This window comes from Pocillopora damicornis, chromosome 12 (assembly GCF_964200805.1).
Source record: "Pocillopora damicornis chromosome 12, jaPocDami1.2, whole genome shotgun sequence".
In the NCBI taxonomy this organism is placed as follows: Eukaryota; Metazoa; Cnidaria; class Anthozoa; order Scleractinia; family Pocilloporidae; genus Pocillopora; species Pocillopora damicornis.
The window spans coordinates 11,088,641-11,105,974 of NC_142681.1; the positions used below are offsets into that span (position 1 = coordinate 11,088,641).

The window sequence follows — 17,334 nt, forward strand, 5'->3', positions numbered from 1 at the left end:
AAAGAATTGTATTATAATATTTAAGAATCTTCGAAAATCAGATCTTAGCTATAGTTACACTTATGGACAAAACTATTTTAAGGCAAAACTAGTTATAGAGAGTAACATCAGGTTAATGACAGTTGTGGAAGTGACTAGACAGATAAAAAAGTTAACCATAGGGTTTAAGTTATTAATAAGGTGAAAAAAAAAATTAAAGGTATGGAAGAAATTTAGGGGGAGATTGTGATTGAAGTTAGAGTAAAGTTTGAGTTAACAAAGGTGTGAGCTATCAGAAGAGAGTTGCACTTAAAGTGATTATTACAATAATATATTTTTTTTCACAGTGGTCACCAGGGGAATAATGGTGAAAAGCACCCTCGGCAGCAGAAAGATATAATAAGCCATTTTGAAGCAGAAATAGACAAGATTTGTGAACAACTTAATGAAGTAGGATACAACTTGAAAAATCTTCATCATTCACTGCCTGTCAAAATGCTTGAAGCTGCAATCCACAAACTACAAGCCAGATGCAATGTTTTGGAAAAAACCTGTGAGCAAATGAAAAACAAGTCAATAAGACTGGAACAAGCAAACCGCGACCTTGACAATAGCTGTGGACAACTGAGGAAAATAAACCAAAATTTTGAAGTGCGCTGTTTGTATCTAGAAGAGGTCAACAAGTCAGGTGAAAATGAGAAATCTCAGCTTCATGAGAATATTGAAGATCTTGAGGCCAAGCTTACAGAACTTGCTAAGTGTAATGAAAAGGCAATATTGGCTTGCCATCACCTTGAAGAAATTAACCAGAAAACATCAAATAAAAACCAGGAAATTGAAGAATCAAAGTCACTCCTGGAGTCAAGATACAAATCTTGTGTGTCTGATAATCAAAAGTTGGAGGTGCAAATTAAGCAGTATCAAAATGCTCTTGAGGAATGTAAAAGGTGTGGAACTTTTTTTTCTCAATAAAAATTAGTAAAGGATAACACTAGTTACTGGTATTTATCTCTTCTTTATTAGGAAGCATTAAGTCATTGATAAAAGTGTTTAGTGGCTAATTTGTTTCTGCGGAAAATTAATAGCATTTAAAAGAAGTAAAAATTTTTAATTGAATTTGTTTTGTTTAACTCCTAGAAAACTTGAAGAATTTGAAGAGAAAATTGTGACATCAAAAAGAGAAAAGGTAAGATGACTATTGTGATTTTATTAAAATATTTTAAGGCCTTGGGTAGGGCCCCTATTTTAGACTTGAACCCTAGAACAAAGAACACAGGTTCTTTAAATTTGCATTTAATCACTTAGACTAGAAATTTTCACCATCCTTAATAGTCAGGTGATTCAGTGTATCACTTCTGTCATCACTTGCTCTAAATTAATGTATTAAATAATTATGTTAAGGTGTGCTGTGGGTAAAAAATTTGGAGATGTGGATATGGGAATTGAACAACATTCCTATGGCAGTGAGAAAAGGCTGGTCTAAATAAACGTGAGGTGATCAAGTCTTGATGTGTCAGTACTTAACCCTTAGTACCCTTAGTACTTAACCCTTTAACTCCCAGATCAAATTTGTTATTCCCCTTACTATCAACCATACAATTCTCATAATGTTAGTTCAGAGAATTTAGTGTTGGATCAACTAAATATCTGGTTAATATTGTATTAGCATTGTAGGGAGAAATTCTGTCTTGGTCACTTATGGGAGTGGAAGGGTTAATATGGTTTCAGTAGCCCATGAGAGATATAAAACTGTAAATTTCACCTTGTCTCAATTGATTTGAAATCGGCCGTGGTAGATCTCTCCAGCTGCAATGAGCAATGTTTAAACAGTTTAAAAAAACGTTTCCATTGAACTGTGTTCTTTTAATCAGGTTTTACACAGCCAATTTATGAGAGGATGTGGCAATAACTAATAAATTTTTGTTACCAATATCAAAACAAGTTAGTTTTTAAATTTGAACTTGATGATGAGAAAACAAACATTTTTATGACAAACCACTTTTTTAAAAATTTTCTTTACCAGGAAGCCTTAACTGTGAAGCTGGAATCAGTACACAAGTTGAACATGCAAGTCAAGCAGAAATATGATGATCTTAAGTCTATGTGCACTGCAAAGGATGAGTTGATTGCCAGGCTGGAGAATGAAATGAAAGAACTGTCACTGTTTGTGGAAAAAACAATCAAGGTATTTGTGATCATTTTGCTTTCAGATAGTCTTGATGGATATAAATAGTAATTTTCCTTGACAACTTCATCACACATTGTATATGAAGCAGGCAGCAAGTGACAGACAAGGGCTTACCTACAATTGGTGACAAAATTGTTGACAAATTGACCTTTCCAACCCCCTATTACTTAAATTTCATCTCTTTTGGCTTTGTTAAGTTAACTTATTTATCCCTTCCCCCTAAACAATGTTGTGTCATGATTCCATTAACTTTTAGTGCAAAATACAGGCAACTTTGAATGGGCAGGGGAGGGGGGGCCTTGTCAATGATTAAGAGTATGGTATAAACAGGAGTGTTATTCTATACATTAATAGGATTCTTCAGCCCTGATATTTCAACTTGTTTTGATGCTGATTTTAGACTAGAAAGTTAAGCTTTACAAGGGAATCATGGGACAGGGAGTCAAATAGGCCCATGATTATGAGCCAATCAATTAGAAGCTTCAGCATACCCACCCCATGCCCATAGCAATAGATACCTTTTGGTTTTGTAACTTGGTTAACATCCACCACCAGCCACCTCCTCTTTAGTGAATGGTTGTTCAATATTTGCATGCAAATACAGAAGGGTACCATTTAACTTGCAAGTTACACAGATGCAACTGAGTCAAAGAGAGTTGATTGTGATACTTAACAAATTACCCACTAAGTGACAAATTCTTTATATATGAAATGTGATAAAGAGATTGATTGTAAGCCCTCGTAACCTGTTACTGGGTTAACTCTAGGCACAAGTGTACTTTTTTAATTTGTCTGTTGTATAACAAAAATGCCTGGGTTGAAGAGTGTGGTTCTGTTTCAAATTTAAATCTGGATTTAAATGACTTACCAAATGCTTATGAAGAGGAGATATATAAATGAGAGTTTGTACTGATACTGCTATATTAAGAATTTTTACTCTCCAAGAATGTCAAGATTTTGATAACTCACTAGTTGAAATTTTCAAATAATACCTTTGTAAAAGCGCATTGCTTATCCTTTTCAGTGCTTATAGCAGGGTTTATAGATGGCTGATAATGATGCTACCCCCTTGAGCTATTCCCTTTGGTTGAAAGAGATGGTTATTCTCTTCTAAAGAAGCTGTAGAGGTCATATTTGTCCTCTACTAACTGTTCTCTTATTACCTTCTCTGCATGTTCATGACTTCAGAACATGTTAGAGTGCTGCACAAATGTGTGGCCTCCTTCAATTTGAAGGTTAACAAGCAGAGATATGTTTAAGAAATTACTAAAGACCTTTTTATTTTAGAGAGTCTTTTCAATAGTTCAGGGTTCAGTTAGTCAATGATTTATTTGCTATTAGTTTTGTTTTTGTAAAGTACAGATAAAGACACCCCAGTTGATATCCACACTCTATATTATTATTATCATTACTAATATTAAAACTTTATTATATTAAACAACTTACACTCTCTCCAAAGGAAAAGAAAGAATCTGAAGCAAGCAATAAAAAAGACAAGGACCTCCTTCAAAGCGTGAGTAGTTTATTTTTGAAGGTGGACTGGATAGACTCAGGTATTTCGTGATCATCTGTCTGTCTGTCCATCTACTGGCCCCTTCATCTATTTGTTTGTTTGTGTAGCCATCTGTCTTTCTATCTATCTATTTCTGTATTTATCTATCTCTCTGACTGCCTTTATGTCTATCTATATGTCTGTGAATGTATCTGTCTTCCCAGCTGAACAGATCTATCTATCTATCTATCTATCTATCTATCTATCTATCTATCTATCTATCTATCTATCTATCTATATATATATCTGTCTGTCTGTCTGTCTGTCTGTCTGTCTGTTTTTTCTAAAGAAACTGGTGGTGGGTGGGTGGGAGAGCATAATATATAAAGCCCTTCATCAGAGCGATTATATTGCTTGGACAAAAAGCTAACACTCAAAATATCAGCCTTTCAACTTTTTTTGGTGACCATTTTACATTTTCAACTCAGTTGGTAACACAAAATTACCCTGTCTGTCTGTCTGTCTGTCTGTCCATCAGGCATACCAGCATGGATTGTAAATGTCTTATTTCATCTGACAATGTGCAATCCTTGGACTTTTTTCTAACAGATCTTGGTGGATTATGATGTTTTAGCCAGAGATTACCAAGAAGCGAGAGTGAGTGTTTTTACCATCAAGAAAGTTACTGGTATGAGTTGTTAAGCCATGCAGCTGCCATGCTGAGAGCAATTTCTCTTCCATTTTTTATAGTTAAGGGGAAAAATGTTTTGTAAAAGTTATACCAAGATACATACACCCAAGCTGAAAAAATAATGTTTTACTATTTAAGTCCTTAATTTTGGTGTTACATAGAACTATATACAGTTTTTATTATCTGATGTATGTTATGAGAGGTTAACTGTATTTATCATGCATGTCTGTTTAATAGGATGCTTCCAAAGCAATGTGGGATAGGCTGGAATCATCCCAATGTGAAATGGAAGGCCTCAGAGAGTAAGCCAAGTTGGATTCTATTTTGCACTGAAAATCTTTTTGTTTTGAAATTGATTATTATCACATTATTATCGTATCTATCAAAGACATAATGTAGTTAGTAGTTTTTGTGTGGGAATTCTCTTGATTTCAGTGTTTAGGGAGTAATCTACTATTAAAATTCAACAATCTGGCATGAGGCAAACAGCTAAGATAATTTTAGAGAGCCAACCATACTTGTATTTCAGGAAGTATAGAAACAACATACTGCCTCCTTAAACTGAGAGGATTAATTTGGATGAAAAAAAGGTGTATCTTTAGTCCAGGTTTTCAGAGAATGAAGCAATTTGCCCATGTGACCTACCCACCAGTCAGTTGGTTCCCTAGCCTTTCCCACCTATACAACTAGTAATTGTTATCATCATCGAAGGGACAAAGCCAGCTTTTCAGATAAGCTGTTCCCTTGAGGGGTGGTGGGAGAACTTACTAACTAGTGTATTACAAGTGATAGAAGGCTCAATTGGAAATTAACACAAGTGCAAAATCATAGACAAGTACTTGTGATCCAGTATCTGAAAAACTCTACTAAATATGCTTGGCAAGTGGAAGACTCAATGAAAGGTAACTCAAAGTCAGAGAAATATGAGGCGAAAATTAGGTTTATTTTTTCCTCTCCAATAAATGACACACTTAGTTTGTCCAAAGAAGAGTAAATTATGGCAGAGTTTGCCAGACATTTACTGTGTATTAATCTATCAATGGAATTTTGATCAAAATTTGTAGAAAAAGTCCTCTCTGCCTTTCTTTAAATTAACCAAACTACTGAAAGTTATAGAGTACTTTCTGGCAAGGATTAAAGACCAAATTTTCCATTCTTTTTAAAAGCACCTCACAGCCTCTTCACAAGCAGCTGTAAGCTCAATACTAAAGCAGAATTTTGCTTGAAGCTATTTTCCTTGCACCTGCACTTCTGATTGGTGGGCTATTAAACCCCTTAATTGTCTCTAAACAATTAAAGGGAATTATTATGCTTCAGGGTGACATGCATCTAGTTTGACAAAGTATTAAAATTCTAGCCTTTGGGCCTGGTACAATATTTTAGTTCAAGATAAAACAATTGTAAGATGAATAAACTAATACCCTTTCCTTTGAATATTTTCAGAACTATTTCAAAACTAATCTCTAGAAATAGCATGATAGATGATCAGGCAAGGGAACACAACAAAAGGTATTTTTTAGTTACTTACAGAAACCATAAAGCTCAAACTGACAACTTAATTTCTTGATAGATGCAAATCATCGCCAAACTTGGCACTGCATGTGATTGGTCACCTGAGTCATAGTGGTGACTGTTAATGCAAATGTGTCTCTTGCTCACTCCTGTGTGAACAGAGGCATCAAGATGAAGTTAACATACTATACCTGATGTTTTCCAATGAGGAAACTTCTAAATATTAGAGAAATCGCATTTTGCTATTACGGCAAACGTAGAATGAGTCTTGTCCTCTTACCTCTCTTCAGTTTCACTAGGGAAGGGCTATTGGCCACAAGTTTAGTAGAACGCATGTCCCACCTTGGATATTCACGGCATCTCTTAGATGAATGAGAGTGCAAAATAGAAATCATCTCTAGAACTTTGTGCAGTAATAAATATTTAGCTAGAATTTTTGAAATTCAGAGAGGATCAATCTGACAATTTAAATGTCAGCATAATGGCTGGCGAATACCACTAATGACCTCAACAAAATTTAGTTCGCAAGTCGTCCAACTTCTTTGTGAACAACCACTTCTTCTTTGGAACCATTGCTGCAAATGTGGGTAAAAGTTATACGTTTGTGGACTGGGTTTTCCTCTTTCTTTTTGTGCAGTCATGTAGAAGCGTCCAATATTAAAAGCAAACCATTCGTTGGAAGAAAGACTTGGGAGCAGTCAACTCCTTTAAAGAAACGACTGCAACAAGCTGAGAGCCAATTGACTTACTCTGGCTCGGATCCAGGGAGAGACTACACAAGCTCAGACATGACGATATGTCAATCACATGTCAGTGCTTCAACCACACCATTACCAGATGCAATGAAAGTAGCAACACCTTATGCTAAGAAGCAGGATCTGTCAACCAGTGGGTATGTACTAATGTTTATTCATTTGATGCATTTAGTGCAGAAAAGGAGTCTCGCTATGACTCAATATGCAAATACTACCCATAATGGTGAGGACAATGATAGTTGAGGTCACTGGTTTCAAACCTGAAGATTCTTTTTTTTTTTCTACTTTTTCTACTTTGCGAAACTGTTTTCTTTTTTTTTCCCCTTCTTTTTTTTTTTATAGTATACTATAATATATAAATAAAAATCGTCCTAAGTTTAGCGTTATTTCAAGGTTATTTGACGGAAAAAAATCCTCAAAAATGTCCAAAACCTTTGATTTCAGCAGTGAGTGATTGTGCGGCAGCCATTGTCAACGCATCCAGATTTTTTAAAAAACAAGCAGTTTGTGGCTGATGCTACTAGTGCTGAGTTACTTCGTGTGAGATAATGGAACAAAACTTTAGTCTTGTACGATAAAAGAGATGTTGAACAACATTTCCATGAAAATCACCTAATTTGCTCAATTCCTTGCACAATTTTTTTAATGATTGCATGATCTTCCCTGGAAAAATGATATAACTTCATTTGCCTTTCACTCCCCGTCAGAAAGCTGAACATTTTATGAAAAAATAAAACAAGGCCGTAATTTTTTTCAACCCCAACCCGCCAAAGCAAAAAGAACCAGGCTAAAAGTTTTGCCCCCAAAGAGAGCCCAGACACTGTGGAGTCAGGCCCCTTAACCTCACAACCAGGAATGGTGGTTAAGAAAACAGATCTATTGACGAGGTGAGTGCGACCATCATGTACGTGTTCGCACCATGGTTGATTTAAAATTTTAATTTTTGATTTTAAAAGCCGTTATCGTTCATTGTTTGTAAAGGTTAATTGATGCTCTTGGTTGAACCTAATGTTCTACCTCTGTGAGGAACCTGATCTCGAAACCTATGACGACAACAAATGATACCTCGAAAATATAAACCTTGAAAATTCAGGTCTAAGGAAGACCTCGAAAAAAAGAGATCCTGTAAAAAAAAACAACAACAAAAAAAAACGCATCGGTAAACTACCTTTAAGAAAAAATTATTTCAGCCCCCGTTCACAGGTCACAAACAATGTGGAGACGTGTTAACCCTGAAAGTTGGCCAAGTTCATTCCACAAACAAAGGAATAACTCTGACTCGTATTCCTTAAATACGGAACTAGTTAGATATAGTTTAACGATATCCAGAGGAGTTTTGAATCATGCTTCACTTTTTTTCTTTTCTTTTTAATTGAAAAAGGTTTAATGTAGTGTTTGAAAACAGTCAGTCTGGTGAGGAGATGATTCGTACCCACACTGGACGAACCAGACGCTTATACGGCGAGCCTGCACAAACTGGAACAAGCTTCACCTCTGGGGGGGATAATGCGGTCGCCGGTCTTATTTGTGACTCACCATTCAGTGTTGGTGGGGAGGGAAAACACGAAGAACCTAAACAAAGAGGTTCGTATGAAGTTCTTGTTAATTAGTGATAGGTTAATGCCTAGGAAATCATTCTTCTCCAAAAGGCTTTGTTAACCTTGTCCAGCAGAGGCTTCCGGTTTGAACATTGCCTTCGAATTAAGTGTCTCCTGAATATGCGTGCAGAGCGAAACTGCTTTGAGAAACCACTCTTTTTCAGTAGCAGTCGTTTCGTAGGGCTGCAAGCTCTTCAGCCAACATCAGGAATTATTACTATATCTACGAATGAATTCTCAACGATGTGCTTAAAACAAACGATCTTCAGGTTCTTTTTTTTGAAGAAGCAAGATGAATAGCGCGAAGCAGTCGAACTTACGAACGTATGGTGTTGGAAGCAAAGCATTTCTTTAAATAGGCGCGTATGCCTGAAGTAAACAGATTGGGGTGAATGGTCGATATTCCACCTGACGCCAGATACTGAATTTCTGATAATTTCTGCCTTACATGTTCTACTTTTCAATACAGCAAATGTTTCGAATTCGGCTCTGCAATCCATGAACTTGATGTTACCTGTAACTGTAACTCTTGCATGTGTAGCATGCCTATGTTTATTTCTATTATCATTTTAATCATCGTGTGTTTAGAATCATCATTATTTTTATTACTATGTTTTTTACAATTATAATTATTTTGTAGTGATGTTTAACGTTCCTGAGAAGGACTTCGGGGCCAAAGGTGATCAGGTAATAGTAAATTAAACACTTCAGGAAATGTTACATTGGAACGTATTCAATTGGTTTCACTTGCTGTCAATTACATGGCAAAGTAAAAAAAACAACTTTTGTTCATGACATTGCACTAACTTGGCTTGTATTATTCGCATAATACAAGTATTTTGCTTTAAGTGGAGCATGCATGTCTCCTTTCTTTTAATGTTGTATTAAAATGGTTCAACCGTCACAAAAATGATCTTCACACTTGGTTAATGAGACGATATTGCTCTTATGGTATTGAGTCCGCATCTTAAGGTGATTCCTCAGAAAAAAAAATTGTCGAACAATATTTTAAAATTTCGCTTAATTGTTCCCTACCAATGTCTGTTTCGAAAAATGCTATTAAAAAGATTGTTCACGGTGCTTGTTTAAGAGATATGAGGGGCCAAACTTTCCCCATTTATACCTGAACTGGCACTGATCACGCGCGTCATTTCGTCGGTTCACGGTTCATTTTGAGGTACCTGGAAGCAAGTGATTTTAAAGTAACATTTGAAAAAAACTTGCTCGGTAAAGAATCTCCAACGTATGGAACAATTTGATACATCATTTTAGGAGAAGTCACGCAATTTTAAACGACAACGACTCAAAACGTTTCTTGAGTCGTTACTTTCAAGATCATAATTTGCATCATCGAGTAACGGGCTTTGTGCAAGCTTTTAGCCATACCCTTTTTATCCCTTTAATTAATTTCTTAACATTTCTCTAATCTAAAGGGGAGCATTTGTACAACAAAATTATGCACTAAAAAATGTAGGTGACCGTGCTCGTTCAGGAGCTAAGGACCATCGTACCTCTTTACCTGGTAAATGCACGCACACATATTTGCCTGATTACGTGATTTTTATGCGCAGTACAGATTAGGCAGTGTAATACGGAGGAATCACCGCAAGTTCTTCTCCCAATTATGTCAATGCGAGTATGGGCGAAGAAAGAAATCTGTATCATGGACGGATACTTTGCTCGTGTGTTGGGGCTTCTCGCTATGATTATTGTGAACCTAGCTGGCTTACTTTCTCAGATACGTCAGCTCTGGAAACTTTTTGCGCAGGCCAGTTTACGTTATCCACTCAGTTAATAAAACCAAATTATCTTGTAATGCCCCCATCTCCGCCCCTCTCCTCCTCAACGCAGCACCACAGTTTCTTTAGAAACTTGCCTAACCCCTTTATATACGACGACACTAAACATTACCGAAGCAATATTTTAATACGCGCTCTACGAGCACACCAAGAACTGGTCGAACAAACGTTCGGTCTGCATCATAACCGAAACGGTTGTGGTACCTCGTAATACCTATATCCGAACAGTTGTAAAAGTCAAACGTATGATGAGCTTATCTTTTGACTCAATTCTATCTTTCCATGAACATTGCTGAATATTGAATCATCTTCCAGCTGATAAGCAAGGACATGGAGGTGAACATGGAGGATATCCCTGCTATGTTGAAGAAGCTTTCTACTCTCACTGAAGAACGAAAACGGGTTTGTTTTGATTGGCAACCAAACAAATGAGTTTGGTTTTCTCTGCTTTCTTCATGTGACAGTGTAATTCAAAGTTTTTTTGCCTATAATAAAGGTATGATTTCAGAGCTCATTTCGAAATGCGATGGTACACGTTGCAAAAAACCTGAATGGATGATAATGCCTCGCTTAAAAGAAGTTTTTCAAAGTATAATTTTTTTTAAATTTCAATTACTCGAGGAGATAAGAAGCGGTACTGCGCTTGGTGAACCAGTTAGTTTTTGCCTTTTGGAACCGGTATAGTTTCTCCAAAAACACAAAATTTTGAACCTGGCACAAATGTTATAGTGACGCAAAATGCCCTAGGTGAGCGCTGGTGAGAGCTGATTTCGCTTTCTGTCTAAAAATTGCAGCTTGAATCTACCTTGAGCCGAGTTCCCAACATGCAAAAAATCTCAAAAAGGACAAAGGAGGACAAGGTAAGCTACTGTAGATTTTCCCATCTTCCTTTGTATCATCATTTTAATCCTTAATTACCTATTCACTGAATTATTTTCGAGGGTGGATGGAGACTCATTTGACCTTCGACATTCGTGACTCCTGCCCTTTTTTTGACCCCATGATACATGATTAATTAAAAACAAAATTTTCGATATTTATGACTCATGTTTTTTCATTGTCTCGTAACTATCATTTCAAAGTTTTAAACACGAAAATTTGACCGCTCTGATCATTGATGCTGCCTCCACCCTCAAAACTTATTCGCTCTACCCTTGCTAGTAAGTTGACTTACCAGTAGGATCGTAGTAGATAAATAAATAAGAAGAAATTTCATTTTGTTTGAAATGACACCTTTTTTTCCATCCAATGAGAAAGCTGTACTAACTAAAGCAAAACAAAATAGTCAGAGTTCAAGGCTTGTTTAAAGTAACCAATCAAATTGCAATACACAAGAACTTACTAAAAAGTATATGATAACACTGTGTGATAAGGAAAAATATTTACATGGCTTTCAAATGCTTTTAACGTGCCTTTCACATGCATTCGAAATTTTCAATGGAAACAAGTTGGAATATCGTGTGCAGTATATAGATTGAACCTTCCCCATTGTCTGAGAACAAGCAGATATAAACTAGATAAACTTTAAACTATATATAACCTAGACGCCTTGCAGTGCATGGTATTCTCTGTTGTCACTTTATCTTTGAACATCTTGGTCCCGGTTCTGGTTTCCGCCCATTATTTTCATAAAAAGGATCATACATATTCATTTTCGTTTGGTGTTAATGCAATTAACACAACCCAATATTCGATAAAACAAAGAACGCAAGCCCATCTTGTTGTTTAGTTTTGGGTAACTGGGACGACTAGTAAGTTAATACTAAGACAATTAGATTATGAGCCCTCGTCAACTATCGCAATATAAGAAACTCGAGTTCTGAAGGTTACTTCCCCACTTCGCGTGGTGCAAGTGTAAGGAGCCGGTAAGGCGTGAAACGACCGAGAGTTCCTCTGGAGAACACACTTTCATTTGTAATTATCCTTGGAATTTTTGGAGAAATTTGACGAAAATCGGTCAAATCTAAACACTCTATAAATACACTCAAAGTGGTTGTATTCCTCCCAAAATCAAATGCGAGATTTTAGCCTATAAAGGTTCGCTAACAACTCGCGCCACATCAGGAAATTATCTCGCTTTCCGAAACCTCAAACTAATGGGAGAACGAGACCTCCTGGCATCAATGACGATGGATCAAAATTTCCCGGGAAAAGAAACCCATTGCGGCCCTTTTTTTTAATATCTCGATCGCTCAGTGGAGTGTTGAGAAGGACGTCACAATAATGGGCAAAGTTGCTAAAGGCAAAGGAAAAACCCGCGGCAAAAATGGGAAAACAACGAATCGACAGACAGTTTTCAAAATTACGATTCAATGGGGTTGTCAATGTTTTAGTATCAAGGCTCGTACTTGCAATAAATAAAAGGAAACTTCGTTTACAACATCATGTATAACAAATTTTGGTTTGACACCAACTTCTTTGTTCGAAATCTGGACGTCAGAGTGGAGCTCCGCCAGTACCAGTCGCTTTCACAAAGGAAATTTTCTTTGTCGGAAATGAGACTAAAGAATCTGCTATGTTCCGAAACTTCACGTTTTTATTTTATAAAATCAACTTAATCTCCCGCTCTCTCTCACCGTTCTCTGTCTTTCGCTCTGGTCTCTCTCATTTTAAATATATAATATGATCCTATTGTTCAATCATCTGTCACTTATCGCAAAAAGTCAACCGGAAATCAATTAACGCTGAATAATCTCTCACACTTTTCTTGATAGAATGGTACTCTTTCTTTCTTCTTTGAGCCTGTTCATTTATTTTTTTCATTTTTTTCAAGTACTTCCCTCCGCTTTTGATTTTCCCATGAGCAAACGTTCTTTCATTATCATAGAGCTTCCACGTGTAAATTTTGTGAAGTGGCGCTCTAAACAAATTTGCAAATGACATGAAAAACAAGCCCCAAGATGTGCGGTTGCCGCGAAAATTCTCCCAGGGGATTCGCCCGGCTACAAGATTATGACACCTTCCTGATGCATGGCTTTTATTCGAAATGCGTTTTTCAAAATAACTCAGGTGCTTTTAAAGATTTCAGAGATTTTTCTTTATGGATCGTTAGGTCAAATGTTTGAATTCAGTTAAGTCAAATAAAAGAAAAATCAATATTTTCGGCCTCTGAACGGAGGAAGTAACCTTAATCCAACCCTTAATTAAGAAGCTAGACAACTTGAACCTCTGCAGGTAATGAAATTTTTAGGCTCACTCTTATTAAGGCGGCGAAATACGAGATACAAAAACCCTCAACTTGTCGCGCAACATTGTTTCGTTGTAAGTTTTGGTCGATGTTTCCCGTTTTTCACCATGCATGATCAACTTGTCGCCCTAAAAAACATTTGTTGCATGTTGAAGAAATTTTTTGCGAAAAGTAGAGCGCGAATCTACTTTGTGCAACAAATTTTGGCTTTGTTGCTTGTTTTTCATCAAACTCACAACTTGTCACGCAACAAATTTGTTCATGTTGCGCGACAAGTTGAGGGTTTTCTTTCTTTCATTCCCTTTTGTATTTTTTCCAGGCATACCTCGAGAACCGGCTCCAGGAAGTTATAAAGGAAATGGGCTTGGTCAGGAATCAACTTCGAAGACAATGAAAATCCATTCTAATCCCTTTTCATTTTCACGATTTCTTTCGCTGCACAATTCAAAAACAGTCTCCAGTACGTTAACAAAAGGATGCCTATCGTTATTTACATTTATTCCTTATTTCGTCGGAATCGTGTATTTAATTCACAGGAAGTGAATTCCTATCATTTACTTGTCAGGATTTTTTACGGCTAATTACAGATCTTATCTTATTTCCCAATTCTCGTTGTCTTCTGCGTGGTTATTTCTTCAGTCCTTAAGTGAAGGCGTTGTCGTGTTCATCACTCTAGCCGTTTAAGCGCCTCCCTCTTAGGTCAGCATTTTGGGAACGAAAAGTGTTGGTGGCTTAAACACCGTACGAGCAAGGGTGGCGCAGTCTAGTCATGAGAGAGCTCCCTTCTCATCGCTGTGCTCCGGGTTAGATTCCCGTGCCACAGGTGTGTTGAGCATTTTGTTTCTTGTCCTTGCTCAGCAGGTTTCGCTGGCTTTCCTCTCCAGTTCCGCGAAAACCAACATTCCAAATTTCGGAGCGACCTTATTATTTTTGTTATTATTATCATGTATTTATTTATTTTTTAAATCCATGACTAAGATTGTATGTTAGTAGCGGTAGTAGTATTTCTATTTTTGCTATTATTATTATTATTATTATTTATTTTTTTATTTTCTATTTGTTATTTTTCATCTTTTCATGGGGCTGAGGCTTAAAGCGACAAAACCGTGAGAGCGAATGGGATGAAAAAATTGTTTCCCCTTGCCGGCTTATCTAAGTTTTATTGAGCGCCTTAAGACCGCTTCGAACACAGGCTGAAATGGTGCTTTCCCTCTCAAGTTTTAGCTTAAGTGCACAAGAAAGGCTTTTAAACGATACATGAATGAGAAAATGAGCAGTACAGGAAAAAAATCCTATTCCGGGGGTTGAACGGTTTATCTGGTGAACACTCAAGATATGCAGAGCTCAAAGCTATATACACCCTCTTCATTTAATGGTCAGTGCCTACTACGGATGGAAAGGACACTTTACAGAATATGCAAAGAATTAATTTGCATCAGAAATCCACAAAGCTTTGATGTCTTGGTTACGCTTGACCGAAATTGACGAGTTATTGCGGCAGTTGGTAAAGCTTTCTCGGAAAAACTTGGTAGCTTTGTTGGATTTCGACATGAACTAGAATAAACCTTTTGGAGCCAAGCTTAGTCTTCACTCATTCAGCCCGAAGTAAGTCCATCAAAGCAGGTCCCACGTTATTTGTGTATAGCATTCTGCAGCACAAAATCTGCCTAAAGCAGTAGCCACATGCAGTCCTGAACCGCCCATTTTTTGTTGTTAAATAGTATCTCATTTATCCTTACGGTAGCAGCAAACAAAAAGGTCATGGGAGCAACGAAATGATGGCCAACGAAAGATACTTGATCTTCAGGCAAATTATCCTTGTCAATATTGTAGGAAATGTATAGAGAACGGTATAGAGGAAGTGCACACTTTCCTCCTAAAATTGCACGACACAAGGTTCAATTACTACTTTATTACATCCATTTTGAAATCGCCCAAATACAGGATTTGGTCAGGTCAAATATTTTTATTGATGCAGTACTGAGCCGGTCTTAAATTAAATTCATCCATTTTTTTTTGGGGGGGGGGGGAGTAAGAGTTTAAGAAACAAAAGTTGCAAAATTTGCCACATGATACTCTTTGTCTTTCATTTTCCTGCAATTTAATTTTACGCTCTGACGAAGGGCTAATGCTCGAAACGTCCGCTTTTTTATCCTTTACGGTGGCTAATTTACGTTTTCAACTCAGTTGTTAACACTAAATTACCTACTTTAAACAAGCCTTGAAATCTGATTGGTTGTTTTGTTTTTAGTGTAGCCTCCTTATTGGCTCGGGAAAAGATACGATTTAAAGCAAAAAATGGTGCGATTCGTGAATAAATCGCATTAACTAGAGCCAATCATTACAGGGACCACCAGTGATTTCAAAATGGGGGTAATAATATAGGAAATCATACTTGTGATTTCAAATCAAACTCGTACTGCGCGTTCGTTCGATTTTGAAATCACGTGTGATTTCAGCCCAAATTGCACTCCACTCTGTTCAATTACCATTATCTAACATATTGCAGTCGGCTTAATAGTCGAAAGACTTCTTTCTTTTGACGTTTAGCGCGGCTGGATTATCGAAGCGTCGCTCGTCAACCCCTGTGCACACTGACGCTTTTTGATACGTGCTTGCGAAGAACCAATAAATCAGATCTTTATCATCAAAGGGCATTCCGAAAATATTAGGACACGAATTACGTGACCTTATGGTGTTTGTCAGTAGGCATTCAATCAGAGGTCAGTAATAAAGCGCTAAAGCAAATTTTTAAAAACTGATGTGTGGAGCATTAGCTTCGAATTAGCTTTCTGTAAAGGAAATTTGGGCCTTCCCGTTCCTGACTGGACGGGAATTGGCTGACTGGAATTGTCCCGAAAAATCCAAAGGACAAATTTTGTCAAGACAACTTTTTTTTTCGTCTGTCGCATTCGCATTAAGAATTTCAAAGCCGTCACATTCCGTCAGCCCCTGATCAGTTCATAAGACTGGCCAGCATATCCAGGATTTATCCTAAGTCGTTGTAAAATTTTAGAATCCCTGTGTCTTGCAGCAAAAGAAAATTTTTGCCTTCCTAGTAAACTGATTTCAGTTCAATTACACGCTTGTCGTAGCTCTTACGACAAATAGTCGACAAGTTTATCACAGTTTTGTTTATTTAGTCGATTTTGTTCAGGTGTTTTTGCCGCCGTTTCGGCATCAACTGACATATGACCGACGGAGTTATGACGGACCGTCATATGGGAAGATTTACTCATATCTCGTTTTTCAGACACTTGAGGAGTATATTTTGTAGAATTTGGTAAACCTTTTAAAAATGAAAGTGTGAACACTAGAGTAACACGGCGGAAATAAGTAAAAACACTTTTTGTTAACTTGAGCCAAAAGATGGAAAAAGGATATATAAGCATCTGAAAAATGTTAACCCAAATTTCCTTTTCTTTTCAAAACCATGAAACACCCATGTACCCCTTTTACCTGAAAAGCTTGGTTAAAAAATAATCTTTTGTTTGACAACAGAAAGGCAAAGAAAGGTATCAAAGGAAGGTGGCTGTTTACTGAATACGAAGTGCTTATTTTGTGATACAAAGAGAATGTGCCCAGATTGATCTCTGTTGTGATATCCTCACAATCATGCTAAATTAACACAAAATTAGGAGGTACACTGGAAGGGAGAGTAAATGGACGCATTGGTGAGACACACGCCCTGGTAGTTTGTTGATAACGACTGGTTTACTGGCATCAAGGGCAGTGTGCTTGCCGACGATAGCATTACAGAATCGCGCCCATTGAAAAACGTCGCACGGGAAAATGCAAATAAGCTAGAAAAGAGAAAGAGAGCATGCGTAACTTCACGCAGGCCTGTCAATCCGATTGTCAATCATGTAATCCCCCGTGTACGCAGTGTTCGAAAGTATTGTTTCTTGTGCAGACAACCGAAACGTAGCGCTTTTCATCCAAGAAGAATAGACGTAATTAGTGGCGTTATCTTGATTAGGTTATATTGTTTAAAAATCGGTCAGATGTAAAATTAAATTACCTTTCAAATGCCGGGTTTTCAATTTGTGTTAAGACTCAAATGCGGCAGATTTGCGAGGTTCGACCATCAACTTTGCCAAGAAAGCAAAACATCACAGAAATATTCCTTTTAG

At 37.1% G+C, this 17,334-nt stretch overlaps 1 protein-coding gene across 1 annotated transcript in view; it reads left to right on the plus strand.

Moving 5' to 3' along the window:
• LOC113685657 (uncharacterized) overlaps positions 1-13,807 on the plus strand; it is a 17,052-nt gene extending 3,245 nt beyond the window's left edge. Inside the window, exons 2-15 of the mRNA XM_089189695.1 lie at positions 327-926; positions 1,117-1,165; positions 2,003-2,164; positions 3,627-3,680; positions 4,269-4,316; positions 4,588-4,652; positions 5,794-5,859; positions 6,500-6,754; positions 7,391-7,504; positions 7,999-8,201; positions 8,856-8,902; positions 10,330-10,416; positions 10,809-10,874; positions 13,521-13,807. Coding sequence (XP_089045821.1) covers positions 327-926; positions 1,117-1,165; positions 2,003-2,164; positions 3,627-3,680; positions 4,269-4,316; positions 4,588-4,652; positions 5,794-5,859; positions 6,500-6,754; positions 7,391-7,504; positions 7,999-8,201; positions 8,856-8,902; positions 10,330-10,416; positions 10,809-10,874; positions 13,521-13,595 — 1,891 coding nt within the window. The 3' untranslated portion in view covers positions 13,596-13,807. The remainder of the gene's footprint in view (positions 1-326; positions 927-1,116; positions 1,166-2,002; positions 2,165-3,626; positions 3,681-4,268; positions 4,317-4,587; positions 4,653-5,793; positions 5,860-6,499; positions 6,755-7,390; positions 7,505-7,998; positions 8,202-8,855; positions 8,903-10,329; positions 10,417-10,808; positions 10,875-13,520) is intronic.
• The last annotated feature ends 3,527 nt before the right edge of the window (positions 13,808-17,334 follow it).